The sequence below is a fragment of the Podarcis tiliguerta genome (assembly GCF_965153285.1).
Source record: "Podarcis tiliguerta genome assembly, chromosome: 6".
NCBI classification, from domain to species: domain Eukaryota; kingdom Metazoa; phylum Chordata; class Lepidosauria; order Squamata; family Lacertidae; genus Podarcis; species Podarcis tiliguerta.
The window spans coordinates 54,335,950-54,356,266 of NC_139539.1; the positions used below are offsets into that span (position 1 = coordinate 54,335,950).

General features: G+C 40.3%; 1 protein-coding gene across 1 annotated transcript in view; it reads right to left on the bottom strand.

Annotated features, from left to right (window-relative positions):
• FAF1 (Fas associated factor 1) overlaps positions 1–20,317 on the bottom strand; it is a 170,040-nt gene that overhangs the window by 139,332 nt on the left and 10,391 nt on the right. The window contains exons 2-4 of the mRNA XM_083447860.1: positions 19,062–19,130; positions 6,160–6,206; positions 3,111–3,319 (exon numbers count right to left, since the gene is read on the bottom strand). Coding sequence (XP_083303986.1) covers positions 3,111–3,319; positions 6,160–6,206; positions 19,062–19,130 — 325 coding nt within the window. The remainder of the gene's footprint in view (positions 1–3,110; positions 3,320–6,159; positions 6,207–19,061; positions 19,131–20,317) is intronic.

Genomic DNA, 20,317 nt, shown 5'->3' on the forward strand with positions numbered 1-20,317 from the left:
TTATTTTTCCGATTCCGATTTGTGGTTCCCCCATGCCCTCCTTGAAAACGCCCTACAAGCAAGCAATTGCCTCACCGTACAGAATTACATTAAGCGTTGTCCAAAAGAGCGATCATTTCACAATAATATGTGGAAAAATTATGAGCCTCGTGGCATTAGGTAGATGTCATACAAGTCAGACTGTAATGAAAATTACATCTTTATTCATTTGGCGGTGTAGCATAACTCCATCTAGCGGACATTTTGGGCAACAGCTGCTAAACATGGGCGAACAATTTTAAATACTAGTTCAAAATACTACAAATGTGACATGTACATAGTTGTAAACATGTGCATCATCAAGCCACGCTCATTGGGGATCTGAGTGGCCTGCTGGAGGGTGCACTTGATGGCAAATCTAGGTTTGCGTACATGTAATGGCAAAATGGGCCTTGAGCACAACGCAGATGGAGGGGTCCAGAACAGTGTTGGTGTTATAATAACAAAAGATTAGCTAAAAAAGGGATTCTACAGTGGCATTTAAGAGGTGCAAATGAAGTGTCTGATTTTTTCACATATCTCATAAGTATGTCCATGTAATATTGCAATGAAGCAAGAGGAAGACTGGTCGTTCTTTAATCCAAAAGCCAAAGGAAAGGTTTCCCTGGTTTTCTATTGTCTATTCAATGTGTTCTCCATATCGGAAGCATCTTCGAGGTTCTCTCCCCCCCCCCCCCACTCCAGGTTACAGGTATTGTTATTTTGCTTTTTTTAAAAAAAAAAAAAAAGGCGGATGTAACCGTGGTGACTTTACACTGTGGGAAGAAGGGAAATAAATATAAAAAATTATCCAGATAAAGTAAAACGTAAATTTGTGTGTTTGTGATTCAGTAACAATACCTACATCCTCCTGTGAAGTTCAGCTACTGAACCAAATACCACCATCTGGAATAATATTCTAATGATACATTGGATTAATATACTATCTTAATTACTAGTTGGGCAATATACCAAAACAAAGCAGTCCCTGGTTTGGACTGTATCCACCTTTACTTTCTCCCTATCTACAAGTGGTGGAGGGCGAAAGGCAAGATTATGCCTTGTCTAATCTGCCCACTGAGCATACCTTCTCCACTTATGGCACTCCTGGGCAATCCCCACAATAACTGTAATGTTTAAAATAAGATGCACATGAATAAAAGCCAGCACACACAGGCTGAAATCACCAAGTCATCCTCCCCACCAAATCAATCTAGGATTATAATGTACGATTTGGGTCTCTTAGCAGCCCTGAAAAAGCCTCTCCTGAAGATCAGAAGATTCCACTCAGGGGGAGAACTGTGGTACGGGGGCTAAAGAGAGGGATCCCCAAAAACCAAGTACAGAAGGTGAATTAATGTGATTTTCAGTGATTCCCCATTCCCTCTCCATCACAGGCTAGGCTAGACCACCCTAAGTGGTCTGAGTAGGAACCCCAACCTTTAGAAAAGCCTTTTCAGGGGGCTCAGTGGAGAGAAGAGGGGTGTAAAGTCACCTTCCACCCACCCTTCCTGTGAGTGTTTCTCTGGATCCAACCCTTTGTTTTAAGATGTGTTGCAGCAACCACCCTGTGCAAAGAGGCTTCTCCTTTTCACACACAAGCATGAATGCCTCTTAAGGCAGATCTTGCCGCCTCCCCTCTTTCTCAGATTAAAGCCTTGTACTGAAGACCCTTACAAAAATTCGAAAACCTGCTGCCTCATTAATCAGGGGCACCTTTTTAACTTTATCAAAGTATTAGGACTGGCTAAATATTGTTGCTCTAGGCACCATCCTAATGAGAGTTGTGCATATTGAATATTGTTCTCTCATCTGCAAAAAGAAGGTGAAGGATAGTGAGCCAGCAGAAATTATGAAATCGTGTCCCCCATAAAAAAAAAAAAGTTCAAACAACTAAATGAGGTGGAGAATTGAGCATAGTAAGGGGGGTGGGACTGGGAGGGGGAAATAAAGACTGACCAAACAAGTACATGCTCAGCCAATAATTAGAACATGCCACTAGATGTCACTCTTTGATCATATATTACAAGTTTTAAGATGCTTCACCTTAGCTGATGTAGGGCAAATACTATAAGCAATACACAGATGGTTTTGAAATACACTAAGCACCAAAGGGAAATCATGCTCTGGCCTCTGCTACAGGTCAGGGGACCAAGGGCCACTGGTAGGCTCCACCCCCTGCATCCCAGGAAGAGCAGGCCAAGAAGACAAACCTGGTCTTGGCCAGTGGAGAAGCTGCTCCAATGTTGTCTTTCCTCTCCTACCCCAATCCTTTTTCCATTATATTGCATCTATTAGACTGTAGGCAGAGACTAATTTGTCATTTAATACATGTACAGAAATTAGAAAATTATAGGTGTATTTATGCATTGAATAATAACAATCCAAATATGTTATCATAATCTGAATACATTTTTTTAAAGGAAATGTTTATATGTCACCTCAGTGATCAGAGATCATTGAACGATGTTCTTAACAAACAAAACAGGAAAACAATTGTATTCTCCTCCAAAATTATTTGGCCAAAGGGATTATACAGACTATGGATGTCTCTAGTTATATTCTCAAGTCACAGAAATATTATTTAGTAAATCCCATATGTTTCCAGTTTATATAAAGTGACTTAAGAAGAGAGTAAATTCACTGAGAGTCAAACTGGTACTGCTTAGTTATCTTTGAGGCTTTTTAGGAGTACCAAAGAGATAATGATAAATTTTAAGAAAGAAAGAAAAGAGTCCCTTATTTTGCAAAAAAAAGAAAGGCTCCAATGATGCTGCTTCAACAAGGGAAGAATTTTAGAAACTTCTTTTGCGTCTTAGACGCTACTCTCCCTGGAGATTATCACATTTCTGGGCCCCCATCACTGTTGTGCAGCAAGAAAATTTATGTCCTGTTTGTCATGTTGATTTGTTCACTCAAAGAACTGGCCCCCATTCCCCCTACTCAAACAGGCAGAGCATCACTGGCTTTAAAAGTGGTGCTTTCAAACATCCTCTCTCCCCACAAGCCACTCAAAGAAATGAACTTGCACTGTAGTTTAGGAACACATCCATTTTAATTTTGTCAGTCCCTTCTTGCAATAGTTTTCTTACCAACAGTTGAACTGTCTTCAAGTACTACATCCACATTTCGGTCTCTGTACTCAACCCTGAAGTCAAGCATTCGTGGTTGTCTTTCCACTATCTGTCTGGATGGCACTACATGGCGAAATGCAGAAGATGAAGAAGGTGTTGACGATGAGGAGGAAGGATGGCTAGCGGGACCATAGGCTGGCCCTTGTGAAGTCTCTCCACTATATTCACTGGGGAGGGAAACATACATACATAGGCTTTTAGGAAAACACAGGCAGTTAGTTTGTTAGAACAACTTTTTTGGGTTCTCTGAACATATCTTGGGATTGAAACCAGGAATGGTGCAGAAGCTAGAGTTCAAGTAGCATGCATGCTGCTCTTGTTCAAGACATTCTGATTCTAGCATGCCTGAAATGAATTAAAATGAATTCCTCCAGCATCCTGAAATAGTTCATCAAGTTGTCAGGATTTGGACTATCTTTTCTACTCTGGGTGCCTTTAGACTTAATGCATTTTTAAGGTACCATTCCAGCTATAAAAGGGATGAAAAACCACCTTTACAACCAGCACTCACTTGGTTGGCCCTATTTTTTGCAGTCATCTTTAAAATATTAAAGCTAAATGTTTATTAAATACAATATTTGCCAGACTACAACTGGTGACTGAGCAATTCCTCCTGCCCAAGATATCCCATGAGCGATTCAGCAAACTCACTCTAAATAGAAAGGGTGAAACCCTACTACAAAAAGTAACACATGTAAAGATAAGGCAGGATTTCTGGCTTATTGTGGTTTGACATGGATAAGCAGCATATGGGTGCAACACTCCCACTTTGCTATTCTCTTGTGTGTGAGTAACATATGCAAATGAACCTGCTTTCCCATTATGTCTGAACCAGATATCATGGTTTGTTACTCCCCAATAAGCCACAATCACTACCCCATCTTAAAAGATGGTTTGTCAATAGCTAATAGATCATGGTTTGTTAGGCAGCGAAAAACTATGCTCTCTAGTTCAGACATGATGGGAAGGCAAGGCTTCCTGTTTTTTTCATTCCACTCATGCCAGGGTAAGAATGAAAACGCAGCATGTGGGCACCATGCACCAGCGCTACCATTCATGTTAAGCCATAAGTCAGAAACCCTGGCTTACTGATACACACAAACACAGACAATGGTTCTTTTGATGTGCTATCCCAGACCTTGCAGCTTCACCTGGGCATGACTTGCAGGGTTTTATTACTACACATTTAAAATATTCTGCAACTCCTCACAGATTAATTACAAATGCAGTTGATGGATACTAGGTACTGCACATTAATAAAAATGCATATGTCTCTTTTAGCAGGTTTAACGTCTAGAGTAAACTCTGTATGATCACAGTATCTTATGCTAAAGAATATCAGCAGACTGCAGCCAATAGGGAACACAACAACCCATTTTGCGAGGGTCACCAGAAGCATATTAGACCAGTGCTCTCAGGACTTCATTGGCTTCCTGTCCCCCCCCCCCCCCCAAAAAATGCACAAATCAGTTCTGGAAAGCCCTAGATGACTTAGGCCTGCCATATATTTGCTATGTCCTATTATGATCCCTATGTGTTTGAAAGCAGTCTTTGATTCAACTCTTGCTGAAAAGAAGACAGTAGTATGGGCATATACATTTCTCCCCAGCTTTGGAACATGAAAGCATGTATAAATATATAAAAACAACTACTGAACAGATCGATATAAAGTGTTTTTATTTAGACAAGCATCTAATCAGGGATAGGCAGGGAGTTATATTAGTAGCTCTGCAAAAATACAGTGTTCTGTTACCTTTTCCTTCTATTCTTAGTTATAAAAAATACTGTGAGCGTTGCCACAGAAGTGGGAGAGCGTTTTAAGTAGGCAACATTTCAGTGGAAATTCTAAATAGTTAGTTATGATCATGCCACGATGTCTAAATTAAGAAGCTTTATATTTATAAGCCGGCAGATGAAAATTTGTCCCTTCTCATGTCTCTTCTTTTTTTAAAAAAAGAAGGGAAGTTCATGCTGACCTTTTGTATACTGTTTCAAATGTCCCAAAGCTTCAGTGCAAAATAAAAGCATAAAATGTTAACAAACTCAGATGTTGCCAGCTTGAACTGTGCTGTGAGTGGTTGCTTACACATCTGCACTGCTTCAGCCTTAGAACATTTGTCATCTCAACGGTCCGGTAGGGTAATTCCTATCGTTCTGCATCCCAAATTGTATGTGTGTCGCGCAGGGTGGGTGGGTCAACAAACAAATAGAGCACTATGATTCTCTCTTATACAGAGGCCTCTTTTCCTTCTCGCTCATCAGGGAGAACAAAGAGCAATTCTCAACTCTGAAGCCATGGGCAGTTTCAAAGCTAAGATGAACAATGGATGTGCTGTGTTTAGGTGTATACATTTCCATGCAAAACTCTATTGGCCCCAATTCAGAGATTTTGTGTGTGCTGAAGTGGGCTGCAGGAGCATTACTGAATGTGAAGATCTTCTCTGCTAAACAGATGGCCAGGGCTGTGAGGTTTCAGAGCTAAGTAGGAAAGGAGAAGGGATTAGCCCCACTATCCTTCCCAAACCATACTGACCTATCTGTTTGGCAGGGTGCCGATATAGAAGCACAATGCAAGTAGCCCCATGTCTGGAAGAAGGGGATTTGTTTCCCTCTGTACAGCACCTTTTTACACACACAGTACCTAAAAGATGATTCAAATTCAGCTTTCCCCCTGGTTTACAGATTGCCCCTGCTGGATCAGAGCAAAATAATTTCATAAACTGAGCAATAAAAAGTTGCAGATTTTAAAGTTTTAGAAGTGAGATAGTCTCTGCTCACAGGCTTACAACATAAAAAGACAGGACACAAAAATAAAAGGTATTAGTATGCAGGGGGGGGGATGAAAAATTGGTCCACTATTTATTAAGCTCTTCCAATCTAGAAATTTTAACATTTGAAAGCTACAGCAAGATACAGGAACGACTGGTGCCAATAGCAGCTCACTAACAATAGAAATGATTTGTTCCATATGCTAGAAGGACTAATAGTGAGAAAGTTTGCCACCTACCTTTGTAAAATCCCATTTTCCTGTGGTATAACACCATTTATAGCTGCCTGCAGAAAAAGAAAAACATGGAGCATTTAGTATATCCACAAAATTAAATGAGAAAGCTTGTTTAAATAAAACAAATGTTCCAGCATTTGCTAACTGTTCAATCTGCATCTTGAAGTGCAGAGGGAGGATGTGTGTGTCCTACCAAAAGTATCATGGCAGGCTATGCTATCTATTTTAATATAACTAACAAGCAACCTTACATTGCTCCAGTAAATCACCATTATTATTTAGAACATCTCAATGATCTTCAGAGGATTATAAATATTCACCATATATCTGTTATTCAATCTAAACAAGTAGATACCAAGCAAACAATGGTGGAGCAGAGTTGCTAACATTTACAGCAAATTATTGTAACTTATAGACATGTGGCAGCATTCACACAACGGTACTGCCTCAGTAATTTGACCTTGTGTGTGTGTGTGTGGAATATTGAGCCTAAGGTGGATCACAGCAGAGACATCACAATTTTCTTTGCTTGAGTTTCTTTTTAAAATGAAAGGGAGAGATCAAGAGAAAAGGACAGAGGCAGAGAAAGGTAACCAACAGCATCAGCATGTGAGGGAGGTAAATTAGGCAAAACTACAAGTGGCCAAAGTACAGCAAGAGTTCCCTCCATTTATCTTTCAGAGCCAGCAGGCAGGGATGGAGCCACAGCCAGCACTATGCAAGCATAGATGTCTGGAACCTGCACTATCCTCTTAGCAACTGCCTGCTTAGCCAGTGCTGAATGGTACAGGTGGGAAGGCATCTCTTCACTGTATCACCATGGTTGCTCTTGGTTACACCCAGCAAACCACCTCCCTACTTCGTGCTACCAACCGAATGCAAAGGAAGATGGATTCTCGCCTTCAATGGTTGTGTAGAAGAGGATATTTTGATAGGTGTGGCATTTTCACGCATACACAAGTTGCACCTGCAAAAGTTCCCTCAATTCTAGATAACTACTTAAAAAGTGGGCACCATGCCTTTCTTTGCATCTAGCCACCCTAAAAGGTGTGGGGGTGGGGAACAGACACAGACTGCAAAGAATTAAAATAACCCAATTAGCTTGTTTTCTACCTGAGTTAGTATGAGCTGGCTTCTTAGGTGGTTGCTCATCCAGCTACTGGTCTGCCCTAGTTCTGCTTGGCTTCAAATAGACAGACAGACAGATATTTCTGCAGCAAAATGCATCTGAAAAAGTGATGGCTTTATACTATTTTGTACACTAGGTCTTCAAGCTCCAGCACCAAAACTCCATGAGTCCTTTTGGGAGACCATCCAACCCATACATACAATACACAGGATACTTCTCATCCTGCAGTGGCCCTTTCCTCCCTGTGTTGAATAGAGGCGAAGAAGCACATGGCTAGCATGGATAGAGAGGAACACAGTCCAGGTCAAAATGAAGCCCAAATAAAATCTCCCATGTTATGTGGTCTCTGTTCCTCAAGGGATACTCACGCTCCAATCTCTAGTGCTGAAACTCAAAATAAAAAATAATAACAGTCCTTATGAGCGTTCAAAGCATGCAGTATACTTCATCTAAGTAACCCTGAAAGAAAACTACAGGAAGTAATTTTCCAGCTGTGCTCTAGGTTCAGTCCTTTAGTAAGAGGCCCCCAGATAATTCTGTCCAAAGTCACCATCCAATCAGAGTAAAAGTAGAGACAGGATAGTACACTGAAAGCCAGTTTAACAGAGCACTTAGAGTGCTCAGAATACAATTGGGAAGAACCAGCTACAAATCCCCACTTGTAGTGCAATCTTAACTATGTCTGGTCAGAAGCAAAGCCTACTGATATACAGTGGTACCTCTAGTTATGTACATAAGTGGGGCTTACTCCTGGGAACCTGAGGTTAGGATAACAGTCTTAGCCATGAAGCTTACTCACCAACTCTCTTCCTAACCAACTTCAAAGTATTGTTGTTTGGATCAAACGAAGGTGGGCAGGCAGGGAATGGTGAGAACTATAGCCTAAAACATTTGGAGGGCACCAAGATGGGGAAGACTGACCAAGTGTGTTGATAAGTCTGCTGTGACAGACTATTAATATTCTATTGGCAGGTACCATTATACTCCACCACAGATCTTTCATACATGAGGATAATAATACTAGACTACCTGGTAGGAATGTTGTAAGAATTACTCAAACGCTCAGAAAAAGCACCATATAGAATCTAAATGTAATAAAAATGTTACCTACTTTCCTTTATGTGAACTGCACATGCTAGAAATGCATCTTACATTCTTAATAGGACACATACATGTCATTTTCTTCTTATTTTTCCATTCACACCTTGTAAGTACAAGTAGAGAGATCTAACACATTCTCCCTGGCCAACTGACCTCTTCCTAAAATATAAATTTAGTTCTGAGTTTAAGCAGTTCTTGCTAGGTTTAATATTAACTTCCAAAGGCTGGGTTTAATATTTAACTGCCAACAAATATGGTTTGTTTTTTAAAGAGATGTTTATGCAAAGTGCATGGAATGGCACTAAAATAATCACATACTTACTGCAATAGGTGGGGCACTCCTAACAGTAGCAGCCCAGATTCATAACACTAAGGTTTATTAAGTTCAGCTGTAAAAACACAAGACTCTTTTTTTGTGCTTAGCCACTGAAGGTACATAGATTGATTCTCCTCAGAACATAAAAATCATTTCAAATGGCTCCACAGGAAATTAAAATATTGGCTACTAACTCCTGTCATCTTTAGTCAGAGTTACCAGTGAAACCTTCCAGTTCAGGAGAAACCTTTGTGGGCAAGACTTTCAGATAACTAGTGGCAGCTAAACTGTATCATATGTTTATTCCTTATTCCCTACTCTCTCTGCCTAATAAATCACTATCTCTATTTTTGTCTGTGGAGGATGCAAGTTGCTTGAGTACATTCATCAGAATTTAGCTTCCTCAGAACATCCTATCAACTATTAAACCAGTTGAGGACAGGTCTAATGCAGAAATGAATGAATAAAGCATACAGAAAGCAGGGCAGAGCCTTCTGCAATGTGCCAAATTGCTGGGGTGGGAAAGTTCAAGCAGTGGTCTTTGGCTTGGAAATTGAGCCATGACAAGTACAGTCGTACCTTGGATCTCGAATGCCTTGGCTCCAGAACAAATCGGCTCCTGAACGATCGAAACCTGGATGTGAATGTTCCAGTTTTCAAACGTTCTTTTGGAAGCCGAATGTCTGACGGGGCTTCCGATCAGAAGCTGCGCTTTGGTTTTTGAATGTTTTGGAAGTTGAACAGACTTCCGAAATGGGTTCCATTCGACTTCCAAGGTATGACTGTATTTTCATCTGTGAAATGTTATAGGAGGATATGTTGTAGAGTCCTTCCTGTCCATCAGTTGCAAGCCAAACAAATGTTCCAATATTGGTATTTGACTAAAAATAAATTTACTATCTGGGCAGCTGCTTTCTAGTCAACTTTTTTAAATGTAAAAACCTTGTAATTAACCTTAGGAAATGATGTCCACTTGTGCTTCCCAAATAAATGGGTAAAAGCAAATCATCATCCCCGGCAGCCCAGAGCAGCCAAAACAGTAGAGTATCTATTACTGTTAGCTTTACTCAGACTTCAAGGCTTAAAACATCAAAGTCTTCCAACTGCTAATGCAAAGTCACATACTCTTTTTTTTACCATGAAAATGACAACATTTGTTCCATTCAGACCAAAGCAAAGCAATGGCTGCACTGTTTTGAAATGCAGTGGCCTGTGCCACATATTTCAGAATCCCCTTCTATGTAAAAGGCCAATGTTCTTGAGAAATTAAAAAAAATATTTAATGCTTCCAGAGCAAACATGCATCACAATACAGTGGGTATTATTATCCAGCATTGGAGTTACAGATTTCTCTCTCGTCTGCAGCCTTCATGCACTCTCAAATCTGCCCTGACGTTTCCCCAACACTCCAGAGCAGGCCTGGGGGGGCATGTGGGAGGCTGTAGTAGGGAGAAGGGAAAGTCTCACGACACAAATGGAAGCAGATTCCACACCATTGGATACTCCCCAGTATGTTCGAAGATCCTTTCGCAAAATCTAATTACCATCATCATCATCACTACTGCTGCTACTTTTTTCTAGGTGCTGTACAAAAATTAAAAAAACAGGCCATGTCTGCAGGACAAAGAGGGTGGAAAAGCAATGAGAAAGCAAACATGTTCAGGTTCCAGTTCTTCATAATGACATAAATGTTTCATAACCAGATGGAATGGCCACTGAGGACACAGCTCTGGAACCTACTATCATGGAAAACATACCATTTGTGACCTGTGTAAGTGCCATGTCACACCAGCTACTCCCTCCGATTTTTACTCCCAAAGAAACTTGAGACTTACAGCCCAATTCTCACTGGGTTTACTTGTCATGAGCCCCACAGCACTGTCAGGCTTGGGCTTGGATTGGCAGCCCCAGAAAGAGGAGAAAGAAACAGAGGTAAAAGATGAACTGTGTGACCTTCGAAAAGAAAGCAGGGAAGATGGCTCTGACCTCTGATGCTCTATAGAGCGGAGAGCCTCAGTGGAGGCTGAGGAGGACTTTGATCAGTCAATGGAGATGAACAGGTGGTGTCTGAACAGGAAAGTGCAGCTTTGTCACCTAGAACCAGGAACTGCCTTCACAGGTGAGAGGAGATCCACTCACCCCCCACAGAATGTGCGCTTGTAAGCTTGACATTTCCGCAGTGTGAGAGAGTCATGCCTCATGGTTAAAGGTTTGGAGGGAGGGGTGGGAAACCTGTTGGGACATCTTTGTTGCTTCCATCCAGTTCTGAACTTCTTGCCCTACTCTTGAATCATGACTCCTGAGCACTGTGTCTGCTGCTGACCTGTACTTGCCTGAATAAAAATCTCTTTCTTACAAATAACAGCCTCTGCCTGTGTGTTTTGGGTGGGAGCCTGAACATTACTTGGAACATTCCCACTGATTTCAATAGGACTTCATTTGAAGTAAATAGGCCTGTGATTGCAGCCTCAGCCTTACACCCAGATGCCAAGTGCTGTTGCAAAATCCATATAATGTTACAGGTCTGATGTGCAATAAACCCACACTGCATAACTCCTATCCCAAGAACTAACAGTGCAATCCTATATGTGTCCTCTGAAAAGTAAAACTTATTGACTAGAAGGTTAATGAATTGCTACATAATGTTATCATTGAAAAGTACCATGTTTCTGTTGCTATAAACTAAAACCTTTGAAAAAAGAGAGCTATGAGCTTGCAGGAAGCAATAATAATTTAGAATTTAAGCAAAGCTTTCATATATCCAAATCACATGCTATGCTAAAGCTCATTCTTTGTTTACTGCTCATGGTTTCTGTGGTACGAGTCAAACCACAAACCCAGGTTCAGGTACAACATTAAGCCAAACCATGACTTAGCCATGGGTGCAACAACAGCAGCTGGATCTGGGGAGGAGTGTTGTGGCTGTGATCTTTGTTCCAGGGACCTGTACAATAGGTTGTTTGTGCTAAGCCATGGTTTGGCTTAGTGTTACATGCCAACTGGACCATTGTGTATGAGGGAAAACCACATTCCAAAAAGCTACTTATGGCTATGAATTCTTTTTTTAAATCAGCCAAGCAACCCACCATAATTATTTTGTTTCTGATTTGAGGTTTTGAACATTAAAGGTTTTAACAATGTTTAATATTAAAATTGGACTTTATATTTGTATATACTAAAGTATCAAAAGTTTCATAATCAAGATTTAAGCTTAGTACACCAAAAATATGAATTTGTGATGAGAAACGCTAAACAAGAAGGGGGAGGGATATTGGTTAGAGACTGCCAAGTATTTCTGTACTCTCAGGTGCTGCCTTTTGTGTGGACTGTGAATACAAAGAACTCTCTATTACAAGAAATAGAGTAGCTTCTTCATAAAAAGAAATTGACATTTATTAGCCTCGCTGCTCACTTGATGACTCTGCATTTCTGGTTGGCAGCTGTGCAAGGATAATAGAAGTCGAAAGAGCTCATTACTGCAGTAATGAAATTTCAACTACTATTTAGATAAGGTTGCACATGCTGCTTACATTACTTTCATAACGTTGACACCAAGCCTAACCAAACTCCTACCTCTGTTCTAATAGTGTATATTGTAAGCCACATACTAACAGAATATGTGATTTAATGGCAAGAAAGAAGTTAGGTGGCAAAAATAAATGCTGCCGGCACCCTGATTGCATTATATTTTCCTAAGTACACCTTGGGAAAAAAGTAAATAAAGCTGGAGATTCAAACATAGCAACAACAAAATTAGAAAGGCATATTCTTGCTTTAAGTCAGATCCAACAAGCAATACTAGGCACCTAGCATAGTGCACTTGTGAACGCTACTGATTTAGCAGTCCAATGTCTCCAGATTCTGACTGCAGGAAATAACCAACCAATGCATTTCATAGTAATTCACTGATAAACACTTCACTTTGAGGACAGTGGAGTTACAGATATTGCCAGTTCTCACTGAGGTATCGGAATTGCCAACTTTTTCTGGCAAAACAATTGCCTTTGCTAATTGTGGGTCAGGGGCCGTGGATTTAACGAGTGAATGAAATGTCTTCCATCACAGCTGGAAAACAGAACAGTTTCATCTTCTGAATTTCTCTCTTATGATGTACCTATTAAGAGTACAGAAACCCTATTAGAAAAAACGGTGATGCAACAACGACAGATATGATTACGAAATACAAGCTCCATGCTCAGAGTCAGTACTGTATATCCCCACTCCAGCTTCTGGGACAAAGAGGGGAAAGCAACTGTGTTCACAGCATTCTTACAAGTTTCTCCAGAGCCACATGGTAGGCCATATGGGGCATTTCTGATTTAAGAAAATTCATACATTTTCAGGAAAGTGATTGTACCTTTTCCCAATAAAACTTATGCAACAATGAGTAAGGCACCAATTCTGAACTGGTTTAAGTAAAAAATACAAAAAGGCATAGGAGAGTTGTCTGTACTTCCTTTCAAATGCTCCCCGAAACAAAACCCTACATAATTGCCAAAGCGTACTTGCATGGCTAGCCAAGTCATAAACCATTTCACATAAAGACAGAGGAGTTAGACCATACCTCACATAAAACTTGATGGACCTTATTACTAAGTGCTTTATGAGGACATCAAAACTTACGGTGTGACCTAGCAAGCTCTACATTCTAGCACTCTAAAGCTTCACAAAACAATATATACTGAAACTGGACTTCTTTATAGACTTGCCAAATGCTATTTTTCTAGAAAAATAGGTGCCAGAACTCACCGTGAACACCTTCCTTGTTCTCTTATAATAGTAATGCTGCCCAACTGAGTTCAGGTAGAAAAAAAATCCCTGGACTTGCCCCAAATGTTGGGAATTGTTTGCCCCTCTTCTTTCCTTGTAACAGCAAAACAAACACACACTCCAGAAAAGATCATAAGCACATTTCAAACAACAAAGTCTGAATCAAGTAAAAACAATTAAAATCTGGAGCCTGTTTGAATTGTTCTCCAACCTTCCTTGGGAAACTCTGTTACCTGGTGGCTGGATGACTGGAGTGGAGAAGCAAAGACAACTTCACTTCACATGTGTGCCTCTTTAATTTGTCCTTAAACACACAGGGCCACATTCCAAGAATATATAGCAACATTTTACATTTACAACCAGTTGTTGTTATTATTATTAAAGGTGTGGGGTTTTTTGTAAATTCTGCTGCTTGAGTCCTTAAGAATTCTGGGGCTTGCCATATTCACTTCTACACCCCAAAAAGGCCAAGGGAAGCCTCTGGAAAGGTATTCAGCAAGACTGCAGCAGCTAAATTCAGAGACCGACCATGTACAAGTGAAAGCACCTTACAAAATGGAGCAAGTCCATTGGATTCAAGCCTGTGACTATATAAATTAAGACTATAAGAGCCCTGCTTCTTAAATTCTGTAAGTTTCTAAAAGTGGATATATTTGTGAACTTGCATAATTTATTCCCATTTGATAGCAATGGAGAGGGCAAAATATTATGCAAAAGTTCACTCTAAAAATCCTGCCTAAACATCCCTTGCTGGCTTCTGAACTTTGACCAGCAACCCATACTCTGGAAAACCGATATTAATGGCTGTAAGGACTAGCGACTTGCTCTTTTCATTTTTAATAAAACAAATCTTTTCAAGTTGTTGATTTATCACTAACCATACCAAATTCTGCATCTGCATGGCATCACACAATGCACACAGGCCATGTCACAGAACATTAATATTCTTGTGGTTAGGGAGAAATATGAGTCTTGTCTCTTTCAATATGACTAACTGCTTTCAGTTTGCCCAAATTTCTTTTGTGTTTTCGTCGACTCTAGACTGTCCTCTTCACAATATGAACTGTGTATTTTAAAAAGATGCCTGTTTTTATGTCTTGATACAGCAGAACCCCCATGATACAGAATTTGGGTATGTGAATTTCCTGTGTGTACTTCTTCAAGGTCTACATTAACATGAATTCTAGCTAGTGTTGCCATGCATCCAGAATTTCCTGGACACAGCTGGGATTCGGTGGTGGTAAACAGGGTCTGGGCAGAAATCTCTGAAATGTCCAGGAAAATCCGGACATATGGCAACCCATGTCGGAAGTGTAGATTTTGGCGAATTTCATTTAAAATGGCTCAAAAACTTCATTTTTAATGAGTTTTTTTTTGGGGGGGGGGATGGCATATTAGTATTCCAAAAAATTATCATGTGTGTTTAAAGCGGACACAGTGTGTTGTAGTGGTTACAGTGCTGGAACTGGGAGAACAAGGTTCAAATCCTCGCTCGACCATAAAACCCACCATTGGCCAGTCACCTAACTTATCTCATAATGCTGTTGCAAGGATAAAATGGGGACTTCATTCTGAAATCCTGGTATGAAAATTGGTATATAAACGTAACAATGAATAGAATATTTCACGTGAAAACATGACCTCAAACAGATTAAGCAGGACCTGGATGAAAACTGCAAGATATGCTACAAATGCACATCTGCAACCATATTGGCTGCAGAAGTAGAAGCCTGCTTCCACGTGTAGATTTCTCTTGCTCGGTGAAGATGAGCATCTTTAGGGTGCCTGATATGTCTAGTCCCTCGTAAATACCAGACTTCAGAAGTCACTTCCATGACTCACTGGACTGGTAGGTCAACCCAACCTTCTTCAAATTCTCTTAAGATATCAAATAGCCATACACATCTGAGTGGAGAGATTATCCAGGTGAGAGATAAAAGTTAAAATTTGATCTGAGAATGCCATGGAGTGCTTTAGAGACACCTGGTCAAACTGTCTCTAGGGATGGGGGGAAATTAATTAAAAGCTTCCCTTTTGCTATGTGGATTTTCAGCCCTACGAATTTGTTCATTTTTTATTTTTTTCCAAAAATGAAAAAAGAACATTTTAAACAGTGGCTTCTTTATACACAGGATTTATCTAACCTCTCTAATGTGCTAGTTTCTAAGAGGCGACCTCTCCATTTTTCCATTTTCAAAAGAAGTTAATATTATTATTAGGTTGTCCATAAAATTATTAAAGTTATGAAACTGAAGTATTATAAAAACAAGGCACAGAGCAGTTTCTGTCTTCTGATCCTTAGAAACAACATACAGGAGGAGCTGCAAGCCATCACATTAACAGGTGTGCTAAACCACTGACTTTACTGCAAAGACATGGTTGCTTTGAACCACTGCCAGCAAAAAGGATAAAGAAGTTAAATATAGCAGTAAAGCAGACATTTCAGCAAATGTTGAAATGTACGTTTTAGAGAATGTATGCTTAAAACCAGGATAATCATAACCATTTGCGGAGCTTCTACAATGAAACGATGTTCTTTGCAAATGGGTAGATGGAGGCTAAATTCACATTAATATGAAATAGCATTTACTTTTCTACCAGAGATAAATACAGGGAAAACATGCAGCCAGCAGGCTACCAAGGCCCTGGAGGGACATTTTGTGTATCCTGGTGCTTTTTGATAAAATCCTGAAACTCTCTACTTTTTCTTAAGTATCTGTCCCTCATGGTTGTAAAAATGAGTTTGAAAACACAGAACATTGACTTGCCAAAGACCACAAAAACAGAAAGCAAGTGAAAAGGATATAAAGTTGACTATATTTTATAAGTTGCCTCACTATTTTGATTTTAGCAATACCACAGCTTTCATTAACCTCCATTGACTTGAATAACCTGATAGCAAAATGGAAACTTTTACTTACCAACATGGCAAGATCTTTTCACTAGAAAATGCTCTTAATTCCTAAAGCACAGAGTCAAACTGATCCAGACAATGCTTTATTACAGGATTAACTGCACAAGTAAAAAACCAACAACTTTAAGTTGTACAACTCTCCCTGAGGCAGAAAAATAGTCCTTCCTACAAATAAAGTTCACCAGTTTGCAGTATGAAGCGTGCAAATTCAGTGTCAATTATTTCTCAAACTATGAATAACAAAGCCAAGAAGCACACATCTGAAATACTAGGGTGAAATGAAGAACTACATCAGGGGTTCTCAAACTCCAGGGCACATTTGGGAAGATTGAGAATAACTAAAGCCCACAAGTCACAAAATGGCAGTGCAGGGGCAAAGACAGCCACAAAATGGTGGCAGATGGAGGTGGAGTTTGGCATGAACAGCTGACAACTAGTGCTTTTTTTTTTTTTTTTTTTTTAACTGATACTTAAACCCTCTTTGGAAATTAATAACTTTCCCATAGCAATTTCCTTGGGACTCTTGAGTTCCATAGTAGTGCTTTCCTCAGGTTCTGGAATTAGCTCTGAAATTATCATGACTCAACCTACCCATTTTAGGTAGAACTTGCTGATTCAGAGGATCTAACTGGAAATGGCTATTTATTTTCTATTCCCACCCCCACATATGCCTCTCCAATAATTTTTAACCATTTCTTCTCACGTCATCTTCCCTTCTCCTTTCATACATGGACGGATAGTTTGGAAGGAGTGGAGAGGGTACAAGTTATTTCATCCATACTCCACTCAACTTCTTCTTCCTGTAACAACATCCCTTCTTCCTCTCAATTTCCAGCTGTTTTGGTTTCTTTAAATTATCTCTTTCTGCTTTTCTTCCATGCGTCCTCTAGCATTTTCCTTTCAAAAAAGGAAGATGTTCGCTTCTCTCCTTCCTCAACCCCTCAATCTACTGCCATCTTTATTCAGTGCCACTTTCTTTCTCCTACTCACTACATGGGCATGCAGTTGCACACACTGACAATCCAGATTCTGGCAGTTCCTCAATGCCAGGTTTTTCTTCTAAGGTGGAGGAAGAAACTATCACCTTCAGTCAACCAGGAGAGACCTCTTGAGTCAGGAGAAGGCCTGGGGTGTGGGAGTATGAATGAGAAAGGCCAAAAGGCATAGCAGCACCCCTGGGTGCATCTTCTTCTCTTCACCCTCAGTCTGATCATCCCCATCCCAATTTTCCTTCCTCACACTCAGATAGTTGTTGTGATCTCGGCTGCCTATTTCCTCTCTCCTGGCTCCTTTACAACTTTGCATGCTACAGGACAGCTCTCTAACCAACTCCTGCTCCCATGTGTACTCATGGTGTAGGAGTTGGGAGCAGGATGTTCAAGTGAGGCAGCGTTGGGCAGGCTGCAGTGTTGAGCCCCTCTGGTGGTCCCATCACACCGTCTGAGGAACACTGAACAAGTTGCTATATCCTAAATCTATTGTGGGGAAAATACAACAAAAGTAGGTCACAAAATCAGTGTTCTTGAAAGGAAAAATTAAATACCTGATGCAGCAATTTACATGGGGCACAACAAGAGGAGAGGGAGGGAAGTTCTATTATATAAACTGAAACCCTTGAAACCCAGATCTACTTTGTTGGATACTGCCCTTAGCTTGGATCCAGCACAGAGCTAGCTGAACTTGCTTCCCATTGAAATGGGTAGGAGCTAAGTATTTATTGTATAGTTTTCAACAGAAACCAAAATCAGCTGTCTGGAGTCAATTCTTCTCCCTTTAATTTCATATATTTCTACTGTACATTTGTATGTTTGGCTCTATTTCCAGTTTCTCAACGAAAGTTTAAAGAATACAGATCCTAATACAGACCTGCTGGACCTTTTCACCTTTATGATGCCATTGTAATGTGATGTGTTATACCCACTCCCTGTTTCTCATTTTTTTTAACCTTACACTAACCCATGAAAATGCCTTCCCTTTATTGGCAAGGTAAGGTAGCTCTGAGACATTCTGGAAAGGAATTTTGCAAAAGATTTGCTGGAACTTCAAATGCAAACAGGCGCTTACTGACCCTCTCAAAATGCTGGTTTTTTACTCCTGCATTTGCCAAACAAATCATCCTTCACTATTTGCCTGAAGAACCTGCTGTTAACATAAACCTGTTCAATCATAACCTCAGCCATTCTAGAAACTTTGCTTAAGGACCTGGGGGCTCTGCATATTGTAAGGATCACCAAGCAGATTCCATACCGGACTTGGTTGAGCTGCCAAGTGTCAGTACTGAGACTAGTATGAAAGCATGGTGTCATTCAATACCTGATCAAAACTAAATAAACACTACTCGTGGTTTACTATGAGGAGCACTGCATCAAGATTAGTAAGCAATACTGATGTCCACAGAGGGGGAGGGGCAAGGTAATGGCGAAGCTGACGTGGACCAAACATGCCAGCCACAGAATCACATTGATTCCACTTGGGTGTTTGCACCATGCAGACCCCACCCCTCCCCTCTCTGACCCAGTTTACAGCAGCAACTCAGTCAGAAGGTCAGGTAAGCAGCATAAACCCACTGCACTACTGGACAGATGCATGGTGATCATGAAATTAATAGCTGATTGGCAACAAATTTTGTTCTGGCTCTCTTTTTTCCTATGCGACCAGTAAAAAATAGTACTTACCACTAAATCCCAGTTATTTTGTTCAAGTAAGGTGATAGCTTCATCAATATTTTCTATACCAGTACATGCCTAAAATGAAAAAATAAATAAAATGGTTCAGCTGTAGAAATCTCTCAAGTTTTAATTCTTTAAACATTAAAATAAGACAGTGTTCACCAACTCAGCAACCACCATAACACCCATGAAAGCCTTGAAATTTCTATGAAATGAGCCAGCCTGGCTGCTCCAACTTATCACTGTTTTCAGGCAATGAATGAAGTCAGAGCTTTGACTGATAAGCAAGCTGTTTGGACACCAGGCAACAGGAATCCCTGGAATCCTAAACAGTTGCTGTCTCCACCCCCTTTAGTGCAATTTTCCTGTTTACGTCTCATTTTCTCGTCTTTGGGATCTCTTTAGCTTGTCCTTTCTTCTCCCCTAGCAACCAGGATGCATATTTCCTATGGCAGGCTTGTCTAAGATCAGGAAGCTCCTAGATGTTATTTTCTGCAAATAGTACTACACAATAAGTGACGGTGGAGGGTAAAGAATCCCCCTCCCTCCACAAAAGGCAAATCTTGGCATCTACAACTAAAAGAATCTCCAGTATTCATTTCTTAGATGTATACCCCATCTTTCTACATTAGGCATTCAAAGAGGCCAACAAAATTACAAGTGGATACAATAAAAATAAAAAATCATTATCAAGAAACAAACAGAAAATATCAGTTCTTTCCATCACTCTTAGGAGAACTATACTGAAAGAACCGGGCCTCCTGGATGGGAGAAGAGAAGAAGAAGAGAAAAAGAGTTTGGATTTGATATCCTGCTTTATCACTACCCGAAGGAGTCTCAAAGCGGCTAACAATCTCCTTTCCCTTCCTCCCCCACAACCAACACTGTGAGGTGAGTGAGGCTGAGAGACTTCAGAGAAGTGTGACTGGCCCAAGGTCACCCAGCAGCTGCATGTAGAGGAGCGGGGAAGCGAACCCAGTTCACCAGATTACGAGTCAACCGCTCTTAACCACTACACCACACCACACAGAGAGGACATAGGATTAAGTTTTTTCCATCATTTCCCCATGTTTCCTCTGACTTGTTATGTGCATTTATGAAGCCCATAAAGCATAATTAACTGGGTCACTCTCCTTATCTAAAAGAAAAACATGGGAAGAAAATTTCAAATTACACTGACAGAGCAATTATATCAGGCTTCCTCAACCAGATGTTTTGAGACTAACAATTCCGAGCATCCTGACCACTGGTCCTACTAGCTA